The following is a 25,735-nucleotide window of genomic DNA, read 5'->3' on the forward strand; positions in this document are numbered from 1 at the left end:
TCTCTAAGTTACACATTGTTCTGCATGATATTGGGTGATGCAGGAGTATAGCATACAGAAATATGTAAAGTATAATGCCAGCGCAGAGAAAATTTGGAAAGCCTGATGACATTTAGATACATGCAGCATCCTCGGCGTGAACTCCCCACGAGGGTTGTGGGGAACCAAGTACTTTCCATGGACGTGCTGGTGTACATCCAACCTTCAAAGTAACAAGCATTTGAGGCCACAGCCTGATGTCTCCTGCTGGAGATGGTGGCAGTAGCGAAGGGTTTGTGCAGAGAACAGAGGCTCCCTCCCAACACTACCCCAAGTCAAGTAGGGAGACTGAAGGCACCTCAGTCACCCCACTCACAAACTCGTGGAACCAGCTTGGCCACAGCAAGGTGCAACAGCATCCAATTCAGTCATGAATACCCACCCTCCCTCCATCCATTCGCTCGGGGGTGCGCACAGAACCAACACACAAGGCAGATCGATTGTTCGGTGCCCTGGAATAGTTGGGGCCGTGACCTGCCCCGTAACTCAGTCCCCAGCTTCCTGACCCGGGGGAGTTGGAAACTTTGTAACAAGCAACCTTCCCTTACCGCACAAGGACACAGAGTGCTGTGGCAACTTAGTGGGTCAAAAAGCATCTCTGGAGATCATGGATAGGTGACGATTCGGGTCAGGACCTTTCCTCAGATTGACCTTCCCCACACATTTCCCTGAAAGGTGAGCTGCCGAGAATTGAACCCAGACAGCCCGTGTCAAAGAGCGCTGGGCAATCAGAAACTGGATTTGGACGGCATGGTTTCATGAATAAGCAGACCGACTGTGGACCACTCTGCCGTTTAGTCCTGCCTGAAGAAATTTCTGCTCTGATAAACACCTAACATTTTAACTTCCACCAACCACCCCGGGCAACCTGCCTCACCCTCTGCCGCTGCAGAACGCCCTCCCAGGGCACCTGGCCACCTCGCACCCTGCCCGCAACCCCATTTTACCTCCACCTGAATCACAAACATAAATACACAAACATAAATACAGAAGGAGCGAGGAACGGCCTTGCACTTTGCTGACTGTCCAAGAAATTGTCTCCTCTGGTATCCGTGAAGCAATCTAGAGACCATGGTTCAGTAGTAAGAGACATCATAAGCCAGTGCTGTAACTGCAAGAGTTTGGGACATGTTCCCACCTTCAGAAAGATTGGCATGGGGACAAAAAGACAATTTGACCCCAGAGTAAAAGTGTATCAGTGCAGTTGAAAGTTCCCAGTGGATAGATCCATGGATTCCCACTCATGTAGACACAGCTGGGAGTGATCCCGTATTGGTCCTTAACGGGCTGCTCTGACTCCCAATGTCTGTGGGCATTCAGGGGGCAGGGAGAGTTCAAGGGGGCTGCCCTCTCGCAGTGTAATCCTCCGCACCACACGTCTTCAAATATTATTTTTCAATGGTCCGAGGATATTTTAAAAAGTCAAATACATGATCCTGCTTTAGTGTTTTGCAGCCCAGAGAAGGTGGGCAGGGTCACAGAGATGGGCAGGGTGAGGGGCAAACGGGCCGAGACTGGATAACCTCCAGGGTCAGTTTCTCCCCTCCTACCCCACCACAATCAGTATCTCCCCTCCCACCTTCTCCAGAAGGGGACTCAGACGAAGGAATGCTAAAGGTGGTGGACGCAGGTGGAGCACGAGGTCAGTGTCGGGCTTGGGACACAGGCCGGTAGCAAGATCCCCCGGTCACCAATGGAGGGGTCAACACCCGGTGGGGAGTCTTGAGGCAAAGCTTGGCCAAGGAAGGCCAGTCAATGTAGATCCATGGCTGGGATGTGGGCAGTGGGCGCACAGCAAGATCCCACGGGCAGCAATGCGTTATTACCCGCGGTTACCTGCGCACCACCAATGGGTATCCCTGGAGCAGACCCAAGACGGGCTTCCCTGCCCAAGTCCACTGCTCGCACTCCCCCTTCCCGGCTACCGGAGTCCCGTCACTCCCTGGCCCGGGACCCCCCACTCATCACCAGGTAGTTGTCCTCGCCCCGTCCCGGGCGACGGTGGGAGGGGGCCGAGGGTCCAGCCTTCACGGCAGAGCAGGCCAGAGTGGCCGGCTGGGCCTTGGGCCGAGGCCTAGAGGCTTGAGGTGTCCGAGCCGGGCCCTTGAGCAACTTCACTGGGGCCAGGGGGGTACGAGGGGTGTGAGGGGAGGGGGAAGGAGAGGTTCCTGGGGCCCGGGAGAGGCCCAATGCCTTGGTTGGGACGGGCCCCGCGGCGGGCGGGGCCCTGCGGCGGTGCATGGGGGGGGCAGGAGACCGGGCGCTCAGCTTGGGGGCGGGTTCGGCCACGCCCAGCCCCGGGGGTCTCCTCAGGGGGGCCCTGCCCGGGGTCTTGGGGGAGGGCCGGACCTGGGGGCATCGTCCGACCCCAAGCCTCGGGGTCAGAGGTGACTCAGGGGCGGGGCTGTGGACCCGGTGTCTGGGGGACGGCCGGGCGGGGGAGGGGGTGCAGCAGCAGTGGGGGGAGGGGCGAGGGGTCTTGGGGCGGGGGGCTCCTGACCGCTCCCATGCCACGATCTTCTCCTCCAATGCGGTGAGGTGCAGCACACGGCATGGGTCATGCTTGAGTAGAAAGCCCTGTAGCGTGTCCCAGCCCCCGCCAACACGCACCATCACGTGCTTCCCGTGCAGCATCTGCAAGCAGAGGGGAGAGTCATGCAGCACCAAAACACGCCCTTCAGCCCAGCCCGCCCATGTCGACCACAATGCCCCATCTACACTAGTCCCACCTGCCTGCATTTGGCCCACATCCCTCTAAACCTGCCCTACTGTGGCACAGAGGGTAGAGCTGCTGCCTCAGTGCCAGAGACCTGGGTATTAGGGGCAAAGTTTGAAGCAGATGTGCCTAGCAAGTTATTTTTAATCTACCTACCTATCTATTATCCATCCACGTGCGTTGACTGAACCTCAAGATAGATCACCCATGGTCAAGGTCACTGACCTCCCAATGGAGGGCATTTATTCACAAAATGCTGGAGTAACTCAGCAGGTCAGGCAGCATTTTATTTTAAATGAAGAAGGGTCTCGACCCGAAAAGTTTTATTTTAAACAATATGCTCCCAATGGAGGGCCATCAACACATTAGTCACTATTGACAATTTATCCTTTTCTTTACTTTTACTTTTATTTATAATGATTGATCTCTTACTATCCACTTTGCTGCTGTAGCACTGTAAATTTCCCCGGTGTGGGACAAATAAAGGAATATATATATATATACACAAGTCCTTTCAATCACCCACTTCATTATGGCGCGGCTCCAAACCCTTCATTGACCCACGATATGGATCCCAGCAAGCAGTTCAAATCCATGCCCTCACAACAAGTTCTGGGTTCCCTCTCCATGTCGCCTCGTAGACTTACCCTGATGAAAAGTATCTTCTCGCCCAGACGATAGCGGCCTTCCGATAAAAACTCGATGGAGAACCGGTGGGAACATTTGCAAGGAGGGTCGTTTGCAATTACTTTCACCTGAGCATAACAAAATGATGAAACGTAGAAACAAAGAACTGCACGCGCTGGCTTACAAAAACAAGACACAAAGTGCTGGAGTAACTCTTCAGGTCATGCAACATCTCTGGACAACATGGATGGCTGATGTTTCGGGTCTGAAGTAGGTCTTGCCCCAACCTGAAATGTCATCTATCCGTGTTCTCTGGGGATGTCTGACCCAAAGAGTTCCTCCAGCTCTGTGCATCACAATAAATGATGGTGATGGAAAGTGAAATTACTGAGCCAATGTGTCTTGATGGGGGAGGGGGGGTGGGGGTGATGGCTGAAGGGCCCTATGCAGCACAGTGCCGCAGTGGTAGAGTTGCTGCCTTACAGCGCTAGAGTCCCGGGTTTGATCCTGACTACATGTGCCGTCTGTACAGAGTTTGTATGCTCTCCCTGTGACCACGTGGGGTTTCTCCGGATGCTCTAGTTTCCTCTCTCATCCTAAAGATATACAGGTTTGTATATCAGTTTTTCTTTAGGATGTGGGAGGATAGACCTAGTGTACAAGGTGATCGATGGTCGGTGTGGACTCGGTGGGCCAAAGGGTCTGTTTCTGCACTGTATCTCTAAAGTCCAAAGACAGTTGGGATTGGAGAAAAAAAAACACAATTGAAAGCCTTTAGAAAATGCTTCAGTTCCCCATTCAACTTGGATTTAATGTCACAAGGATAAATCTGAAAATACTGAGAGCATCTAAACAAAATAAATATAGAACACAGATGGTAGACGGCACTCACCGCTTGGTGGAGCTCTTTGTTATGACAACTTGGCTTTGGGTTTTTTTCATGAGCGACGTGTTTGGAGTTGGTCAGCAGAGTTTCCTCGAGTTCAATTTCCTTCTCTAGTTTCACTAGTACCGGAGGCTCCACCCCAAAACTTCAACACAGAGCCACAATCAGTGCTCGCCAACACTACACACCGTTCAAACATCAAACAAATGTGCAAATGCTCCAAAATTCAGCTGAAATTACATTGAGTCAACAGCACAGAGACCTCACTGCTCCTTGCCCATTTGCCCCAATATACCACCGCCCATCTCTTCTCCCCTCTCCTATCAGGCAAAAGGTACAGAAGTTTGAAAATGCACACCTCCAAATTAACAGACAGTTTCATCCCAGCTGTTATCAGGTAACTGAACCATCCCATCACCAACGAGAGAGCGGTCCTGACCTCCCATCTACCTCATTGGGAATATTTGATATATAATCTGACTTTATCAGACCACAATGTTATATCTTGCACTTAATGTTGCACCCTTTATCCTCTATCCGCGCACTGTGGACGGCTTGACTGTAATCAGTCTTTTCTTTGACTGGATTGCACACAACAAAAAGCTTTTCACTGTATCTTAGCGCACGTGATAATAATAAACTAGGTTAAACTCTCCATCTATCGCATGGATTTTAAAAAATCTCCCCAAAACTGTTTATCCCCAAGGCAGCTTTTTCTCTGCATGCCAATCTCCAAAGTTACTTTTAAGCAGCTCTCTATTTCCCCAATCGAAATTGCATTCTAATCTATTCAGTCTGTGTAATACAAATGGTGTTCCCCAATTCATTGATCACCACATATCCAATTCATGTTGTGGAAACATGTTACAGCAGAACTGCCTGCGTTGAGAAGGAGCCACGGTTATGGTGAACAACAGAGCAGGGCCAAGTGGTCTTCTGCCATCCTATGTGGACACTTCCATGCAAGCTCATTTCAGCTGGCTAACGAATTTGATAGGATGGGCAAAAAGAAACAATTTCAACCATGTAGGCAAGTGGAAAGGGTACAAAGTGGAGCTGATGGTCATGAAGAGAGAAGTTATAGATGTACAGGGATACAGGTGGTGCAATGGTGGAGTTGCTGCCTCACTGCGTAAGACACTCTGGTACACTCTGGTACCATCCTGACTGTGGGTGCTGTCTTTCCGCACATTCTCCCTGTGACCGCGTGGGATTCCTCCGTGTGCTCCGGTTACCTCCCCCACTCTAACGGCGTGCAGGTTTGTATGTTGATTGGCCTTGGTGAATTGTCCCTAATGTGTCGGATAAAACTAGTGTGCAGGTGATCGCTATTCAGCACAGAATCAGTGGGCTGAAGGGCCTGTCTCCATGCTGTATCTCTAAACTAAAGGAGAGGGGAGTGTGTGGGACTGAGGGGAACTGGCGTGGACCCGATTCATCCCTCCTTATTGTGTAATAAATAAAAGCAGAACGAGGAACCAAGATTGAGATTTAAGGTGAGAGGCAGAAAGTTTAAAGGAGATGTACGCAGCAGGTTTTTTTTTAAACTGAGACAGGTAGGTGCCTGCAACACACCTGCATTAGGGGTGATGGTGGAGGTAGGTAGAATAGTGGTGTTTAAGAGTCTTTTATATAAGAGCGCATGGATATGGATCACGTGCAGACAGACGAGATTTGTTTAACCTGACATCATGTCCACCGCAACTTTATGGGCCGAAGGGCCTGATCCTGTGCTGTACTGTTCTATGACATTGTACCAGAAGTCGATGATGATCACTACTGTGGCCCAGTACATTTGCTTGTTGAGCAGTCACCTCAACCCTGACCATGGAGTTGTACTGATGGGAGACTCGTTGGGTTGTGTTCAAAATCTCTCCGTTCTCCGTGCACACCTCTGCAACACTCTACTTCGCAACTCTGGGCTGCTTCTGAAAATATCCGTCCTGGCAAAAATCTGTAGCTGGAAGGTCACTGCCAGAGGGATTAACACTATGCATTTCCTCCATCTCGGAATAAACAGTTAAACAAAGAGGCAAGTTTCCACAATCCTCCTATTTACTGGTGATAATTTAATCACAAAATGCTGGAGTAACTCAGCAGGTCAGGCAGCATCTCAGGAGAGAAGGAATGGGTGATGTTTCGGGTCGAGACCCTTCTTCAGATATTCAAATTTAATAGTATTTATAGGTTTCGAAGCAAGATGGCGAAACAAATAAAAGCAGGCAGAATGTGGTCAAAGGGCTGAATGGCCTCCATCTGTTTCCATGGATTCTCGAGTCACAGCAGAGGGTATGTAAATGATTAGATCATTGTCATGGAATCTTAGAGTGGAAACAGGCCTTTTGGCCCAACTTGCCCACACTGTCCAATCTACACTAGCCCCACCTGCCTGCTCTCAGCCCATATCCATCTAAACCTGCACTGTCCATGTGCCTGTTTCAATGTTTCCTAAATGTTGCAATAGTATCTGACTCAACCACCTCCTCCCCGGCAACTCGTTCCATATACCTACCACCCTTTGTGTGAAGAAGTTATCCCTCAGATTCCTATAAAATCTTTCCCTCCTCACCTTAAACCTATATCCTCAGATTCTCCATTCCCCTACTCTGGGCAAGTGACTGTGCGTCTACCTGATCTATTCCTCATGATTTTGTACACCTTTATAAGATCACCTTCCTGCACTCCGAGAAATAAAATCCTAGCTTGCTCAACCCTCTCCCTATAGCTCAGGCACTTGAGTCCTGGCAACATCCTCTCAAATGTTCTCTGCACCCTTTCCAGCCTTCATCACACTTACCGGGACACAATTCGGCCAATTTCGAGCAGACACAGACACACCTGCCGTGGCTGCTTGTGTAGAACTGAAAGAGAACAGTTTATCATCACAATTGACATCATTAAACACAACTCCATTAACACAGGCCCTTTGATCAGCATCATTAAACACACCATTAAACATAACACCATTAACACAGGCCCTTCAATCACCAGTAAACACTACACCATAAACACAGGCCCTCTGATCACCATTAAACACATGCCCTTTGATCAGCATCATTAAACACACCATTAAACATAACACCATTAACACAGGCCCTTCAATCACCAGTAAACACTACACCATAAACACAGGCCCTCTGATCACCATTAAACACATGCCCTTTGATCAACACCATTAAACATAACTCCATTAACATAGGCCCTTCAATACTAAGGCACCAATGATCACTGCAGAGATGCAGCAGCTCATAGCTTAAGACCCAAAGTGCTGGAGTAACTCAGCGGGCCAGGCAGCATCTCTGGAGAACACGGATGGGTCGGGAGCCTTCCTCAGACTGACTCACAGCTTGCATTCCCGATCAGTTTAGCAGAGGTGTGGTGCTTTTGACAATATGGTCAGGTGCCAACTGCTCAACATTTCCAAGGATAGGAAGGGATGCGAGGGCCATGAGCCCACTACAGGCAGATGACACCACAAGCCAGTAAGAGATAGGAGTAGGATTAGGCCATTTGGCCCATCGAATCTACTTGGCCATCCAATCATGGATGATCTCTCTTCCCTTTCATCCCCATTCTCCTGCCTTCTCCCCATAACCCTTGACCCCCTTACTGAACAAGAACATATCAACCAATCTCTACTTTAAAAGTACCCAATGACTTGGCCTCCACCACCATCTGTAGCAATGAATTCCACAGATTCACCACCCTCTGGCTAATAAATTCCTCCTCATCTCCATTCTAAAGGTACGTCCTTTTTTCCTGAGACTGCGACTATCCTAGAATGGTCAGCTAGGGCCGAATGGACTGTTGCTGTGCTGTTCAGCTCTATGACTAGGATAAATGATGGAGTAGTGGGATAGAAGATGGAGAAAGGATTGGAGTGGGCAATGCTTTGTAAGTGATAGGTGGAGAAAAAAAGAATTACAGATGCTGGTTTGTACCAAAGATAGATGCAAGGTGCTGACGTAACCCAGCGTGTCAGGCAGCATCTCTGGAGAAAAAGGATGGGAGACGTTTCGGATCAGGACCCTTCTTCAGACTGAAAATAGAGGGGGGGGGGGGGGGAAAGAGAGAGAAAGAGAGGTGAAAAGTTGGAGGCAAGAGAAGACCCGGACCAGTCAGGCTCCAGAGATGCTGCCTGACCCTCTGCGTTATTCCAGCACTTTGTGCCTATCTACAAGTGATAGGTGGATACAGGTAAAAAGTTGATCTAACTAAAAAGTTTTATAAAGCTGCAACATCCAGACTCGTATTCCCCGTTTTTACATTGTCACGGACTACTCAATGCTCAAGTTGTGCCCTTCATTAATAATTACAGAAAAAAAACGACTTGAAAAAGACAGAGCAGCATTTATACAAACCCGAGTGGAATGAAAGACCATCCACGTTTCCAAAGGCTGTCTGCAGCCTGACCTTTGGAAGAACAATAGTCAGCTGCGATCGTGGGAGGTGGGATTGCTGGGGATGGGCTGAGCAACACTGGAGCACTGTGAGTACAAAGACCCTGCCCTGCAGCCTGCCAACAGAGCACTTGATTCACTGACCTGGGAACGGGTTTAAACAGAAATGGCGGGTCACAGACCGAGGGCGTGAGTGAATGGAGGGATTCTACGAGCTTCTCTGGACAGCTGCCCAGAAACTAATTGGGAGTGAGAGGCTCGGACTCAGTGCAGGCACGGTGCCAGGGAAGGAACGTCAGAGCCTTTGTGCAAGTCAGGGAAATCTGCAATGCCCCACGCAGTCACATACAGATGAAGGAGGGAGGCGAGGTTTCACCAACAACTGGATTACCTCACACTCTCGAACGCCTACAGGTGTACTGTACAGAGGATACCGGCTAGTTGCATCATGCCCTGGTTTGGTAACTCAAACGACCAGGAACAAAGGAATGCCAATAAATAAGTAAAGCATCTACTTCCTTCGAAGATTCAGGAGATTCGATATGTCACCAAATACTCTATCAAACTTATAGAGGTGTTTGGTACAGAACATACTGACTTGGCTGGTTCGGTAGCAAATGCCCAGGAATGAAGGAGACTGCAGAGAGTGGTGAACACTGCCCGGTTCATCACGAGTACCGACCTCCCCACCATCGAAGGGATCTACAGGAGGTGCCTCAAAAAGGCAGTCATTGAAGACCCAGATCACCCTGGCCGCTGCCTCACAGCTCCACTGGACGGGTGTCAACCCTGGGAGAGAAACCATCCTACCAATAACTAGAGAGCAGTCCTGAGCTACTCTCCACCTTATTGGAGACCCTCCGACTATCTTTAATCAGACTTTACCTTGAACTAAATGTTACTCACATTATTCCCTTTATCTGTGCACTGTGGACCTCGCGATTGTAACCATGTATTATCTTTCCGCTGACTGAATAGCACACCACAAAATCTTTTCACTGTACCTCGGTACACGTAACAATATTAAACCTAAACCTAGAACATGCATGTGCCTATTCATGGAATTCCCTATTTAAAGATAATTGGAGTTTCATGCACGAGTCATTGCACCGAGCAGCATTATTTCCAGGCAAAACATAAATTGTTGAACGTCCATATACAACAGTAAGGATTAGGGGGCATCAGATACATACCCAGTCCCTCAGACTCAAACAGGTAGGTCTCGTCCACTCCTATGGCTCTGCACCACGAGAGGAAATTGGCCGTGTTGTCGCGAGCAAAGAAGGTTCCAGAGCTGGCGTCGGCTTTACACCGAACCCTCTGCAGTGTGAAATGCTGCAGACAGTGAAAATAGAAAAATCAGGCAACTTTCAATTAAGCAACTTCCTGGAGCTTGTTTGAGATACCTTCCAGCTTTTTTACTTTAGTTTATTGTCATGTGTACAAGTACAGTGAGCCTTTACTGTACTTGTGTGCTATCCAGTCAGAAAGATTATACATGATTACAATCAAGACGCCCACAGTGTACAATCCCAGGATAAAGGGAATAACGTTAGTGCAAGATAAAGACCAGTAAAATCCGATTAAAGATAGCACCAAGGGTCTCCACGAGGTAGATGGGAAGTCAGAACCACTCTCTAGTTGATGACAGGAATGTTCAGTTGCCCAATAACAGCTGGAAAGAAACTGTCCCTGAATCTGGAGGTGTGCGTTTTCAAACTTTTGCACCTCTTGCCTGATGGGAGATGGGAGAAGATGGAGTGACCGGGGTGAGACTCGTCCTTTATTAAGTGGCTTTCCCCCCCAATCAGTCTGAAAAAGGGTCTTGATCCAAACGTCACCTATCCAGGTTCTACAGAGATGCTGCCTGACCAACCGAGTTACTCCAGCACTATCTTTTTTTTGAGAAATGAAACATTCATCGACTCCACCACCGGTAGGGTGCACCATTCTAGGACTGTAGTTACTCCCTCTGTCCCCCACCTCACAAACCATTGGGCCGTATAAGATCATGAGAGGAATAGATCGGGTAAAAGCACAGTCTTTGATCTGGAGCAGGGGAATCAAGAACCAGAGGGTGTAGGTTTAAGGTGAATGGAGAAAGATTTAATAGGAAACTGAGGGACAAATCTAATTTTATTTTAATGAACAAAGGGTGGTGGGTGAATGGAACGAGCTGCTGGAGGTGATCGTTGAGGCAGGTACTAACTATCACAATATTTAACAAAACATTTAGACAGTTACATGGATAGGTTTGGAAGGGTATTGACCAAATGCAGGAAGGTGGGACTAGTTTCGATGGGGCACGTTGGTCGGCGTGGGCAAGTTGGCCCATAGTGCCCGTTTCCACGTAGTATGACTGATTCCACTAGCACGAAGGAAAGGGCAGTGGGTGACTAGGGACACCACCACCTACATGTTCCCCTCCAGGTCCTACAGCCTCCTACCAGGGAAACAGATCGCCATCTCTTCACCGTTGCTAGGTCTAGTGCTGAGCCGGAAGAAATGGGGGAGATATTAAACTATTTCTTTTCTTCGGTATTCACCGAGGAGAAGGATATTGAATTATGTGAGGTAAGCGAAACAAGTAGAGTAGTGATGGAAATTATGAGGATTAAAGAAGAGGAGGTACGGACACTTTTGAAAAATATAAAAGTGGATAAGTCTCCAGGTCCTGATAGGATATTCCCTAGGACATTGAGGGAAGTTAGTGCAGAAATAGCAGGGGCTATGACGGAAATATTTCAAACGTCATTAGAAACGGGGATGGTGCCGGAAGATTGGCGCATTGCGCATGTTGTGCCTTTGTTTAAAAAAGGTTCTAAAAGTAGACCTAGCAATTATAGACCTGTTAGTTTGACGTCTGTGGTGGGAAAATTAATGGAAAAGATACTTAGGGACAATATATATAATTATTTGGATAAACAAGGCCTGATTAGAAACAGTCAACATGGATTTGTGCCTGGAAGGTCATGTTTGACTAATCTTCTTGAATTTTTTGAAGAGGTTACCAGGGAAATTGATAAGGGTAAGGCTGTGGATGTTGTCTATATGGACTTCAGTAAGGCATTTGACAAGGTTCCACATGGAAGGTTGATTAAGAAGGTTAAATCGTTGGGTATTAATAGTGAGGTTGCAAGATGAATTCAACAATGGCTGAATGGGAGATACCAGAGGGTAATGGTTGACAATTGTATGTCAGGTTGGAGGCCAGTGTCTAGTGGAGTACCCTAAGGATCTGTGTTGGGTCCACTGTTGTTTGTCATTTACATTAATGATCTGGATGATGGTGTGGCAAATTGGATTAGTAAATATGCAGATGATACTAAGATAGGTGGTGTAGTTAATAATGAAGTAGAGTTTCAAAGTCTACAGAGAGACTTGGGCCTTTTGGAAGGGTGGGCTAAAAGATGGCAGATGGAGTTTAATGCTGATAAGTGTGAGGTGCTGCATTTTGGTAGGACAAATCAAAATAGGACGTACAGGGTAAATGGTAGGGAATTGAGGAATGCAGTGGAACAGAGGGATCTGGGAATAACTGTGCATTGTTCCCTGAAGGTGGAATCTCATGTGGATAGGGTGGTGAAGAAGGCGTTTGGTATGCTTGCCTTTATAAATCAGAGCATCGAGTATAGAAGTTGGGATGTAATGTTAAAATTGTACAGGGCATTGGTGAGGCCGAATCTGGAGTATGGTGTGCAGTTCTGGTCGCCAAATTATAGGAAGGATGTCGACAAAATGGAGAGGGTACAGAGGAGATTTACTTGAATGTTGCCTGGGTTTCAGCACTTAAGCTACAGAGAGAGGTTGAGCAGGTTGGGTCTTTATTCTTTGGAGCGTAGAAGGTTGAGGGGGGACTTGATAGAGGTTTTTAAAATTTTGAGAGGGACGGACAGAGTTGACGTGGGTAGGCTTTTCCCTTCGAGAGTGGGGAAGATTCCAACAAAGGGACATAGCTTCAGAATTGAGGGACAAAAGTTTAGGGGTAACATGAGGGGTAACTTCTTTACTCAGAGCGTGGTGGCTGTATGGAATGGGCTTCCAGTGGAAGTGGTGGAGGCAGGCTCGATTTTATTATTTAAGAGTAAATTGGATAGGTATATGGATAAGAGGGGATTAGAGGGTTATGGTCTGAGTGCAGGTAGATGAGACTAGGTCAGGGAGAGTGGTCGGCGTGGACTGGTAGGGCCGAACGGGCCTGTTTCCGTGCTGTAGTTGTTATATGGTTATAACTCGTTTAGGAAAGACATTCCTGCTGTAACGTTTGATAACTTTCTTCACCGTCCACAAACCCACCATTTTTAAGTGTCATCTGCCAACTTACTAATGGTGCTTTCTACATTCTCATCCACATCTTTGGTACAGATGACAAAGATGAGGTAGCATAACAATAGGAGGAAATAGGAGAGGAGGGGAGAAAGAAAACGTTCAATCACAGAGAAAGTTTTAAATCAACAGGGATTGGAAAAATAAGTTTAAAATACTATTTCTGACCCAGGCCAGCTCTGGGCTCTTTATGGATTTTAATACGAACAGAAGAAACTATTGTGTTCTGTCACGCATATGTGTGGGAGGCTTCATGCAAATTATATCTCTTCAATCAGAAATCAGAACTGCATCCAACCAAGTTTTAATCATGAGATGGAAGCGACATGCACAGAGTCTCTTGCCGAGAGTCGATGAATCGAGAACCAGAGGGCATTGGCTTAAGATGAAGGGGAAAAGATTTAATGGGAATCTGAGGGGTAACTTTTTCATACAAAGGGTGGTGGGTGTATGCTGCCGCCTCTGGCAAGCTGCCAGAGGAGGTAGTGGAGGCAGGGACTATCCCAACATTTAAGGAACAGTTAAGACAGATACATGGATAGGATTGGTTTGGAGAGATATGGACCAAACATGGGCAGGTGGGACTAATGTAGCTGGGACATGTTGGTCGGTGTGGGCAAGTTGGGCCTGTTTCCACACTGCATCACTTTATGATTCTGTGACATAGAGACAGATCCTTCCCCTCTATGGGGTTGTGAATGGAGATCTGCTAATGCCTTCAATTATTGCCCTTCTGTGGAAACATGCCCATAGGCTGGGCAGAAGTTACCAACTGTACTCAAAGCAGAAAGTTTGCCTCCACGGAGTTAAGCTGCTGCAGCATTCAGGAAATTTAGTGGCCAATTTGTGCAGAGCAGCATTCCAAAGGCAGCAAGTTGATACCAACTGGGAAACATTTTTGAACGATAAGTATTAGTCACAATACTAGATTCGTTTATTATTGTCACGTGTACCAAGGTACAGTGAAAAGCATTTTTGTTGCTTACTGTCCAGTCAACGGAAAGGCTGAATGATTACAATTGAGCAGTCCACAGGGTACAGATGCAGGATAAAGGGAATAATGTTTAGTGCAATTTAAAGTATAGTAAAGTCCGATTACAGATAATCCGAGGGTCTCCAATGAGGTAGATGGGAAGTCAGGACCACTTTCTACCTGGTGATGGGATGGTACAGTTGCCTGATAACAGCTGGAAAGAGACTGGTCTAAAGGAGAATCTGGGGTTGTGCGTTTTCACACTTTTGTACCTCTTGCCCGAGGTTTTCTCACGCCTTTATTTCACTCCTCCACTTCCCCTTACATGGCATTCTTTTGTCCCTTTTCCACCACTCGCCTTTATCACACACTCCACCCATCTGCCAATTACCGCCCCAACCTGTCTGAAGAAGAGTTCCAACCCAAAACATTACCTATTCCTTTTCTCTACACATGCTGCCTGACCCGCTGAGTTCTTCCAGCACTTGTGAACACCATTATGCATCATGCCCACACCAGTCTCGGGTACACACACTCACCAACACCTGCCCCCTACATCACAGCATGTTTGAGTTTAGTTTTATGCTTTTCTCTGCACTGAGGTACAAAGCTTTGTTTTGCAAGCTATCCAATTAGATCAGATATGATATACACAAATACAATCAAGTCAAACTCAAGTACAATAGGTAGTGCAAAGGGAAATATAGAGTGCAGAATATAGTTCTCAGTATTGTAGTGAATCAGTTCCATAGGCAAAGTTCAATGTCTACAGTGGGATAGAGGTAAATCGGACAGTACCCTAGCTTATGGAAGGATCATTCGGAAGCCTAATAACAGAAGAGAAGAATCTGTTCCTGGTGGTGTGCGGTTTCACGCTTCTGTACCTTCTGCCAGAAGGGAGCAGGGAGGAGGAGGAATGGGACTCTAGGATTGGAACTGGGACTCACCTCCACGTTCTCCAGATTCCCACACTCCTTCACTTTCTTTTGGAGAAGAGCGATTAGCTTGCAGAGTGCAACACCATTGTCCAGGTTCTTCATGAGGTTCTCAGCTCTGAACTCCTTCCCTGCAGTGCCAAAGGGGTCAGTTAGTCCTTGGTATCTCATGGTCATGTGTACAAAGACAGTGAGAAAGTATGTGTGCGTACTACACAGTTACACCATTCTACACGCGAGTACAATCACGCCGTACACACAATAGGCAGTGCAAAGAGAAAATTACCAGAGTGCAGAATACAGTTAGTCCCTTTACCCTGTATCTGTACACTGTGGATGGCATGATCGTAATCACGTATTGTCTTTCCGCTGAGTGGTTAGCATGCAGCAAAAGCTTTTCACTGTATCTCAGTACATGCAAGAATAAATTTAAAGTGTTGCAGCGTTACAGGGAAAGTACAGATAAAAAGAAAAATGCAATGTCCACAATGAGGTAGGTTGGAAGATCGGGACTACACCTTAGCTAATGGGAGGACTGCTCAGTAGTCTGATAACAGCGGGGGGAAAGCCATTCCAGAATCGGGCGGTATACGTCTCCATTGCGTAGGACAACGTACCTCCCTAAGCTGGAGCATTGTTTTCAGTTTTGGTCACTCTGCAATAGGAATGATACCATTAAGCTGAAAAGAGCGCAGTGAATAATGTTGCCAGGACACAAGTGCCCAAGCTATAGAGAGAGAGATTGGGCAGGCTAGGACTTTATTCAGAGCGCAGGAGGCTGAAGGATGATCTTACAGAGGTGTATAGAATCACAAGCAGAATAGAAAGGGTGAATGTAGGAGTATTTTTCAGCAGGGTGGTGGAAATCAAGAACTAGAGGGCATCAGATAAAGATGAAATGGAAAAGACAATAAGAACCAAAGAGCCAACATTTTCACTCAGAGGGTGGTGTATACATGGAATGAGCTACCAGAGGGACTAGCATAGATAGGGCTTGGATAGAAGGACTTGTTGCCATGCTGTATGATACAATTAAATGATTTAAACGACATTTGGGCAGGTAGTTGGATAGGAAAGGTGTAGAAAGTAAAATGGGTTTGGCGTGGATAGGCATCATGGACAGCATGGACGAGGTGGGCTGAAGGGTCAGTTTCTATGCTGCGCGATTCTATGAGTCTACAGCCATGATCTGAACGTCACGTGTAACCGAGGCACACGTTAAAGGTGAAGCAACCTGGGATGGGGCCAAGGGTCAACGGTCAGGCCTCACCAAGCAGCCCACTGATCCAGATGGCCAGATCCTCCTGCATGGGGACGAGAGTGGCCTCGTGCCGCACGCTCAGCCACTGGTCGTACTGAGAGACGTCCGTCAGACCCGGACTGTGGCAAGGAGTAAACGGAGGCCTCGGAGATGACGGCTCATCCCCAAACCACATCTGCAGAGAGAGAGAGGGCACAGCGTTACAACAAAGCCCTACCACCCACTGGGGAGGTTCGCAATTAAACCATTCACAAATCCAATCCCCCTCTTCCCCCCTACATCAATACTCACCTCCCCTCACCAACCCTCTTCCCCCCTCAAAAAAACCCCTCTCTCGCCCAGACATACTCTTCCCTCCCCTGTCCCTATACCTCCTCCCCCCCTGCTCACTCTCCTCCCCTCTTCCAACCCTCAGCAACCTTCTCATCCCCCCAAAAAACCTTCCCGTCCTCTTTCTTCCCCACCTCTCCCTTTCTCTTTCTTCCCCCTCCCCTCCCCTCCCTTTCTCTCCCTCTCCCTAGTACACATTCTGCCCACCCCCCAACCCTGACCAATGGTCCAGTGTGGAGTCAGTTCACTCCATAGTATGTGCATGTAATGGGACAGCTCTGGTCGGCGGCCAGCCTGTGGAGTGGGGGTGCAGCCAAGGGGACCTGCATTTAGAGCGCCTTTTCAGTTCTCAGGTCATCCCAAACACCCCACCTCGTGACATGCCGACATAGCAAACGCCAGGCAATGCACAGCACGATCCCACTTACAGCAGGCCCCCGGAGTCTACACTACGCCACAAACAGCAGCCTCTTCACCTGGGCACCGTGGAGCACTGGGAACCTGCATGCTGGTCAACATTCGGAACAGAGAGATCCTGTACCCTAGCTTTCAAGTGGAATGCAGACTTCCATACCTGTTTAACTCCATTACACACAAGGAGGGATCTTACTGCAGTACAACCCCTCAGACCCTGATGTAATAAAAAGGAACTGCAGGTGCTGGTTTATACAAAGATAGGCACAAGATAGACACAAAGCGCTGGAGTAAATCAGTGGGTCAGGCAGCATCTCTGAAGAACATAGGTGGATGACGTTTTGGGTTGAGACCCTTCTCCAGAAAATCTGAAATAGGGTCCAGACCCAAAACCACACTTATCCAAGTTCTCCAGAGATGCTGCCTGGCCCGCTGAGTTATTCCAGCATTTACTCTGTCTGAAGGGTCTTGACCAGAAACATCACCTATTCCTTTTCACCAGAGATGCTGCCTGACCCACTGAGTTGCTCCAGCATTTTGCGTTTATCTTCGATGTAAACCTGCATCTGCAGTTCCTTTCTACTCCTGCTGCCTGACCCGCCGACTGTGCGCACATACCCACTAACTCGGTTATACACAGGGTGGGGTCTTACTGTGGGACAACCCCTCGGGCCCCGATACCCCGCGAACTCCATTAAACACCATGAAGGGTCTTCCCCATCCAGAGACCAGAAGGCCCAGCACAAACCATTCCTGGCACTGACTGTCCTGTAGAATACGTTCCTTGTCAGTGCCAATCATTTAGCAATTGCACAATCCATAACTGACAGTAATAATCACACTAAGGTATTAAAGGGTGACCGCTCCATTCGTGAAGTGTTACCTTTCATCAGCGAAACAAAAATTAAACCAAACGCCAACAGAGGTGACCTTACCCGGAGACCTTTCTGCAGAGCCATAGTTCCTTCCCGACGTCGTTTCCTGAAAATTAGAAGAAGCGAGATCAGAGGGGCGTTGGCGATAGGATTATTATTTTAGGGCAAGCTAATAAAATTCACACTCCTTCTTGGGTTTATCTCCTTAATTTGCACAAATCCCATGAATTTGGGAGTCCATTCTTTGGGTGGTCCCACAGGGGTCAAGGATAGCAGAGAGTCATAGCATGGGAACAGGCCCTTCGGCCCACCTTGTCCATGCTGGCCAAGTTGGCATAGTGGGCCAGTCCCATTTGCCTGCATTCCACCCATGTCCCTGTCAACCCCTCCTACTGTCCAAATGTCTTCTAAAAGTCATAATTGTATCCACTTCTATCACTTCCTCTGACAGGTAAATACAGATACGAACTACCCTCTGAGTGAAAAGGTTCACCCTGAGGGTCCCTCTTAAATCTCTCCCCCTTCAACTTAAGCCTGTGCCCTTGAGTTTTAGAATCCTCTACCCTGCAAAAAGGACTGTGAGCGTTCACTTTATCCAAGTCCCTCATGATCTTGTAGACCTCAACAAGGTCACCCGAGACGCAGAGAGGGAGGCAGGGAGGCAGAGACACACACACAAGAAAGCAAGTTGTCCAAAGCAATTAAAACAGTCTTTTGCCCAGAGAAGGGGAAATCGAGAACCAGAAGACATTGGTTTATGGTGAGGAGGGAAAGACTTAATAGGAACTTGAGGGGTATCTTTTTCCACACAGAGGGTGGTGGGTGTATGGAACAAGCTGCCAGAGGAGGTAGTTGAGGCAGATACTATCGGATCCTTTTAAGAATAATTTGGACAGGTACATAGATAGGATAGGTTTAGAGGGATATGGCAGGCACGTGGGACAAGTGGGGCTTGTGCAGTGGGAGCATGTTGGTCGGTGTGACCAAGCTGGGCTGAAGGCCCCGTTTCCACTCTGCATGACTCTAATTCTAAATTCTAAATGCACAACCAGAACTGTAGTACGTACCAACCGAGGCTGAAGTCCTCAGAAGTGATTGCTTAACGCAGACACCCTCTCGCGAACGGGCCACATCTTCTGGTGAAAGGCACTGCTGAAACACAAAACCCAAACCCAGTATTACACTTACACCCTGTGCATTTCCATATGGTTTACATATGCAAAATACAAAGAGTAAGGCAGCCAGTTGGCAAAATGTAGAAACAAAGAACTGCAGACAGTCAGGTAGGTAGTTCAGCAATCTAGAAAACAGAACCCAGCTCCGCTCCGTTCCGCCCTCACCGGGAATTAACAGGCAACAAGTCCCCTCTTTTCCAGCTTCAGGAGAGGAGAACAAGGGCTGTCCTTGTCTCAGGCAGAAGTGAGCAGTGGTGGGCTGCGGGGGTCTGCAGGAGGCTCTAGGAGAGGGACAGGGCGTTCTGTTTCTGGTCTTGCTGCAGCACAAACATGCAGCCACACCCAACACAAGCAACACCCACATGAAGTGTTGCAGCCCAACAAAAACCTCCTTTTATTCTGAGGCTCTGCCCTCTGGTCCGAGACTCTCCCACTACTGGAAACATCCTCTCCACATCCACTCTATCCAGGCCTTTCATTACCCAGTAGATTTCAATGAGATTTCCCCAACATCCTTCCAAATACCAGCGAGTACAGACCCAAAGCCATCAAATGCTCCTCATATATTAACCCAATCATCCCCGGGATCATTCTCATAAACTTCCTCTGGACCCTCTCCAATACCAGCACATTCTTCCTCAGACACAGGCCCCAAAACTGCTCGCAAATATTCAAAATGTAGTCTGACCAGCAACTTATAAAGCCTCAACATTACATCCTTGCTTTTTTATTCTACTGCAATGTTGTCTGAATTAGGTTATTAGGTATCAGGGAGGTTGACAAACTTGGATTGTTTTCTTTGGAGCATCGGAAGTTGAGGGAAGACGTGACAGAAGTTTATAAAATAATGAGAAGCACAGATAGGGTAGACAGCCAGAACCCTTTTCCTGGAGGAAATGTCAAATAGCCAAGGGTGAGAGGATGGAAAGTTTAACGGAGAAGTGCTGGGCACGTTTTTCTTTAAACAGAGATTGGAGGACGTCTTCAGGATGTCTGGAACACACTGTCAGGAGAGGGGACGCAGATACAAAAGCTTAAGAGACAGACACATGAACAGTCACAGAATCCAGACAGATAGGGTTAATTTAGATTGGTATCTTGGTCAGCACAGACATTGTGGGCCAAAGGGCCTGTTCCTGTGCTGTACTGATCTACCAAATAATTACTGGTCCACCTGTTGTAAATAAAACTCCATCTGCAAGAACTCACAGTAATTGGTTGCCCAGCTCACAGACTGTACCAGCAAAATGCAAAAGCACCGACCACTAGATTTCCCCCCCACTAGTCCTCCTACAGCTAAAGTGTAATTTAAACCTTCCAACCCACCTCATTGTAGCCCCTTCACTTTCTCTGTAACTAACACTATAACATTGTTATACTATATTCTGTTCTCCGGTAATCAAGGACGAGTTTCACCCCAAACACTCCCTCTTCTCCCCTCTCCCATTAGGCAAGAGGCTCAGAAGTGTGAAAGCACACACCTCCAGATTCAGGGACAGTTTCTTCCCAGCTGTTTATCAGGTAACTGAACCATCCTATTACTATCTACCTCAGGAGATCCTCGGATAATCTTTAATTGGACTTTATCTTGCACTAAACGTTATTCTCTTTATCCTGTGACTGCACACTGTGGACAGCTTGATTGTAATCATGCATAGTCTTTCCACTGTCTGGATAGCACGCAACAAAAACAAACTTTTCATTGTACCTCGGAGCACACGACAATAATAATCTAAACTAAACTTATTTTTCTCTTTACACTACCTGTAGTACTTGTGTAATGGTTAATTGGATAAAACAAAAACAATATTTTTCACTGTATTACCCAAGACTGTAAGAAACTGCAGAGAGTTGTGGATGCAGCCCAGTCCATCACACAGACTATATTCCCCATTAATCTACACTTCACACTGCCTCGGAAAAGCAGCCAACACAATCAATGACCACTCACACCCTGGTCATTCCCCCTTCTCCCCTCTCCCATCGGGCAGAAGATACAGAAGCTGGAAAGCACATACCACCAGATTCAGGAACAGCTTCTTCCCCGCTGTTGTCAGGCTACTGAACAGTCCTTGTACTTTTTTATCCTCACTTTCTCTGTAGCTGCAACACTATATTCTGCACTCTGTCTATTTTCTATTTTGCACCATTTGATGATAAGTGTGTTTTATCATCACATGTTCCAGATAGAACAATGAAATTCTTACTAGCAGCACAACATAATATGTAAACATATCTCATGCATGAGATGATTTATGTGGATAGTAGCAAATCAAAAAAGGCTGGTTAGCATGCAACAATAATCTTCACCGTACCTTGGTACAAGTGACAATAAACTAAACTACACTAAACTCTTTGTTGTATCTCGGTACACCTAACAGTAATAAACCAACACCATTACAATTTACTGTACCGGGGGCTTCGGATTTAGTGCTCAGCTCTCTGAAAGGAGATTTTAACCCATCATCGGAGCCAGAGGCAGGAGCAGGACTGAAAGTGCGGCTGATTGCGCGGTCACGGTGCACAACTGACATTTGCCGGACCCCAGCCAACACTTCGCTGTAAGGCTCTCTCTCCGGCAGGCAAGCAGGGTGCACAAGGAGGCTTCTTGTTCCCTTCACCAAAAAATGTGAGTCATTTCTGCTGTGTGTAACTGCTGGAATGGCCAAGTTCCTTTTTTATTTTTAAATAAATCAGTTGCAAAGGAAAATATGACACACACATCATCTCACCCCGCTCCCCACCATCTAGCCTCCCCCTAGCCTATTCTATCCCCCCCCCCCCTCCCTGCTCTTAGCACCCCACCCATTCCCTTACCATGACTGAAAATCTTAACACAAAACAAAATTAAACCATAGTTTTTCTGGGATTAGTTCCAGAGTTAGTTCCATTAGTTGCAGAGTTCCAGAGCCATTCCTTGTCCTCGTGCTCATGACTCTCCCCCACAAGTCACTTATCCCTGGAACTCCCATCTCCCTGCTCACCCAGTTCTGCTTTCCCCACACATTCCCAGTCTCCCTCCATCTCCCTGTGACAATGTGGCATTCAGCCACCAAGGCATAGAATGTGGAACTTCTGCCCCTCCGTCTGCCAGCACCATTCCCTCTTCTCCCCTCTACAGTCGGGCAGAAGATACAAAAGCTTGAATGCACATACCTCCAGATTCAGGAAGTTTCTTCCCCACTATTATCAGACTACTGAATAGTCCTCCCATAAGCTAGGGTGTAGTCCCGATCTTCTAACCCATGTCATTGCAGACCTTGGACTTTTTTCTCTGTAACTGTAATGCTACAACGCTGTAACACTATATTCTGTACTCTAGTATTTTTCTCTTGCCACTATCTGTTACTACCTGTTGTACTTAGGGTCATAGAGTGATACAGTGTGGAAACAGGCAATTCGGCCCAACTTGCCCACACCAGCCAATATGTCCCACCTGCCCGCGCTTGGTCCATATCCCACCAAACCTGTCCTAACCATGTACCTGTCTAATTGTTTCTTAAACATTGGGATAGACCCAGCCTCAACTACCTCTTCTGGTAGTTTGTTCCATACATCCACCACCCTTTGTGTGAAAAAGTTCCCCTTCACATTCCTATTAAATCTTTTCCACTTCACCTTGAACCTATGTCCTCTGGTCCTCAATTCCCCTACTCTGGGCAAGAGACACTGTGCACCTACCTGATCTATTCCTCGCATGATTTTATACACCTGTATAAGATCACCCCTCATCCTCCTGCACTCGAAGGAATAGAGACCCAGCATACTCAACCTCTCCCTATAGCTCACAGCCTCTAGTCCTAGCAACATCCTCTGAAATCTTCTCTGAACCGTTTCAAGCTTGACAATATCTTTCCGATTACATGGTGCTCAGAACAGAACACAATTTTCTAAATGCAGACTCACCAACATCTTATACAACTGCAATATGACCTCCCAACTTCTATACTCAATACTCTGACTGATGAAGGCCAATGTGTCAAAAGCCTATTTGACCACCTTATCAACCTGTGACTCGATCGTTAAAGAACCATGCACCTGCACTGCTAGCTCCCTCTGCTCGACAACACTCCCCAGAGGCCTACCATTCACAGTGTAGGTCCTGCCCTTGTTAGACATCCCAAAATGCTCCACCTCACATTTCTCTGTATTAAATTTATTCTGGAATTTAGAAGGATGAGAGGGGATCTTATTGAAACATATAAGATCATTAAGGGATTGGACATGTTAGAGGCAGGAAACATGTTCCCAATGTTGGGGAGTCCAGAACCAGGTGCCACAGTTTAAGAATAAGGGTTAGGCCACTTAGCACGAAGATGAGGTAAAACTTTTTTCAGTCAGAGTTGTAAATCTGTGGAATTCTCTGCCTCAGAAGGCAGTGGAGGCCAATTCTCTGGATGCTTTCAAGAGAGAGCTAGATATAGCTCTTAAAGATAGCGGAGTCAAGGGATATGGGGAGAAGGCAGGAACGGGGTGCTGATTGTGAATGATCAGTCATAATCACATTGAATGGCGGTGCTGACTTGAAGGGCCGAATGGCCTACTCCTGCACTCTATTGTCTATAAATTCCACCAACCATTCCTCAGCCCACCTGGCCTATCGATCCAGCTCCTGCTGCCATCTTTTACAACCTTCTTCACTATCTGCAAAACCACTCACTTTTGTATCATCCCCATGCTAATCTACCCTATGTGTTCTCATCCTTGTGACTACCTGTTGATTGGACTTGTGCATAGTATGATCTGACCAGATAGCATGCAAACGAAAGCTTTTCATTGTATCTTTGTACATAAGACAATAATATACAAGCTTTCAAGCCATGCAGTCCATTGGCCCTGCTCCATTCAACAATTCTGGCTGCAGAAAGTAAGCGTAGCGGTAGAGTCCAAAAGAGATTTACAAGGATGTTACCAGGAATAGAGGGCTGTAGTTATAAGGAGAGATTGGAGAGACTGGGTTAGCTCTCACTGGAATGTAAAAGCCTAATCAGTGTTTACCCTTACCCTCCCCATCCCCTATCCACCCCAACCTCTACCCTCCCCACCCCAACTACCCTCCCCATCCCCTCCCCTCCTCACCCCCGGGACCACCCGATCCCCTCCCCTCCTCACCCCCGGACCACCCCATCCCATCCCATCACCCCCGGACCACCCCATCCCCTCCTCACCCCCAGACCACCCCATCCCCTCCTCACCCCCGGACTACCCCATCCCCTCACCCCCGGACCACCCCATCCCCTCCTCACCCCCGGACTACCCCATCCCCTCACCCCCGGACCACCCCATCCCCTCCTCAACCCAGGACCACCTCACCCCGGGACCACCCCCTCCCCTCCTCACCCCGGGACCACCCTATCCCACCCACCCAGCCTATCGCCCACCCATTCCCTCCCTCCCTCTTGTCCACCCACCCCTCTATCCTCCCCAGTAACTACCGCGGATACGTTGTTGCTTCACTGTGCTACCGTCCCACACCAAGTCTCACCGGCTCCCGCTCCTCTCCACTGCTGGGCCGGCTTGTCCCGGCTTGTCCCGGCTCCCTCGTTCACCCCCTCCTGTTCCGGGCTGGTTTGTCCCAGGTCTCTGTCCCGGGCTGGCTTGCACTGTCTTGCCCTGGTTCTCCCTCCTGGCTTGTCCCGGTCTGGGCTATGCTGTTCTGTTCTGTCTTATCCCGGGCCGGGCTGGGCTATCCCGGGTTGGTTTGGGCAATTCCGGGTCACGGTCCTGTCCTATCCTGAGTTCTCTACTATCCCAGGTCACCTGTCACTGTCCCGGCTCACGGTCTCACCACTGTCCCGGGTCACCACGGTCCACTGTCCCCGCTGTTACCGAGTCACCACTGCGTCTGTGTACCGGGTCTCCACTGTTACCGGTCACGGTCCGTTGTTACCGGTCACTCCGGTCACGGTCCGTTGTTACCGGTCACTCCGGTCACGGTCCGTTGTTACCGGTCACTCCGCGCTCTAACCGCCGTCAGCTCCAAATCAGCGCCGTTCGAATCGACCAATCAGGACCGGGGGGAGGGGCTGCGCGAGTGACGCGACCAGTAACCAGGGGACGCCGTGTGATTGACATGTGCCGAATGCGGAAGCGCAGAGGACTGCTGATGGATGGAGTGTGTCTGTGTCTGTGTCTGTGTCTGTGTGTGTGTGTGTGTGCGTGTGCGGGTCTGAGTCTGTGCGTGTATGGGGGGGTCTGTGTGTGTGTGGGGGTGTCTTTGTGTATGAGCCTGTGTGTGTGAGTGTGGATCTGTGCGTGTGGGTGTGTGGTGGGGTCTGTGAGACTGTGAGTGTGTGGGTCTGTGCGTGTGTGTGTCTGTGTGTGTGGGTCTGTGTGTGTATTTGTGTGTGTATTTGTGTGGGTCTGTGTGTGTGTCTGTGGGGATCTGTTCGTGTGCGTGTGGATCTGTGTGTGTGAGTCTGTGTGTGCGGGTCTGTAAGTGCGGGACTGTGTGTGTGGGACTGTGTGTGTGGGTGGGTCTGTGTATGTGGGTGGATGGGCCTGTGTGTGTGGGTGGGTGTTTGTGTGTAAGGGTCTGTGTGTGGGGGTCTGTGTGTGGGGGGCTGTGCCTGTGGGTGTGTGTGTGTTGGGCTGTGTCTGTGTGTGTGGGTCTGTGTGTGTGGGTGTGCGTGTGTGGGTCTGTGTGTGTGGGTCTGTGTGTGCGGATCTGTGAGTGCGGGACTATGTGTGTGGGTCTGTGTGTGTGGGTGGGTCTGTGTATGTGGGTGGATGGGTCTGTGTGTGTAGCTGTGTGTTTGTGTGTATGGGTCTGTGTGTG

The 25,735-nt window shown here is 48.2% G+C and overlaps 1 protein-coding gene across 1 annotated transcript; it reads right to left on the reverse strand.

Moving 5' to 3' along the window:
• Positions 1-1,640: 1,640 nt before the first annotated feature.
• gas2l3 (growth arrest-specific 2 like 3) lies at positions 1,641-24,855 on the reverse strand. Its single transcript, XM_078416567.1, has 10 exons — positions 24,746-24,855; positions 18,850-18,934; positions 17,843-17,888; positions 16,173-16,338; positions 14,915-15,033; positions 9,862-10,003; positions 7,066-7,129; positions 4,275-4,413; positions 3,403-3,510; positions 1,641-2,673 (listed from the first exon to the last, which is right to left on the reverse strand). The coding sequence occupies exons 3-10, from the start codon at positions 17,864-17,866 to the stop codon at positions 1,975-1,977; spliced, it is 1,461 nt and encodes a 486-aa protein (XP_078272693.1). The 5' UTR covers positions 17,867-17,888; positions 18,850-18,934; positions 24,746-24,855; the 3' UTR covers positions 1,641-1,974.
• Positions 24,856-25,735: the final 880 nt, after the last annotated feature.

The sequence above is a fragment of the Rhinoraja longicauda genome, chromosome 20 (assembly GCF_053455715.1).
Source record: "Rhinoraja longicauda isolate Sanriku21f chromosome 20, sRhiLon1.1, whole genome shotgun sequence".
In the NCBI taxonomy this organism is placed as follows: Eukaryota; Metazoa; Chordata; class Chondrichthyes; order Rajiformes; family Arhynchobatidae; genus Rhinoraja; species Rhinoraja longicauda.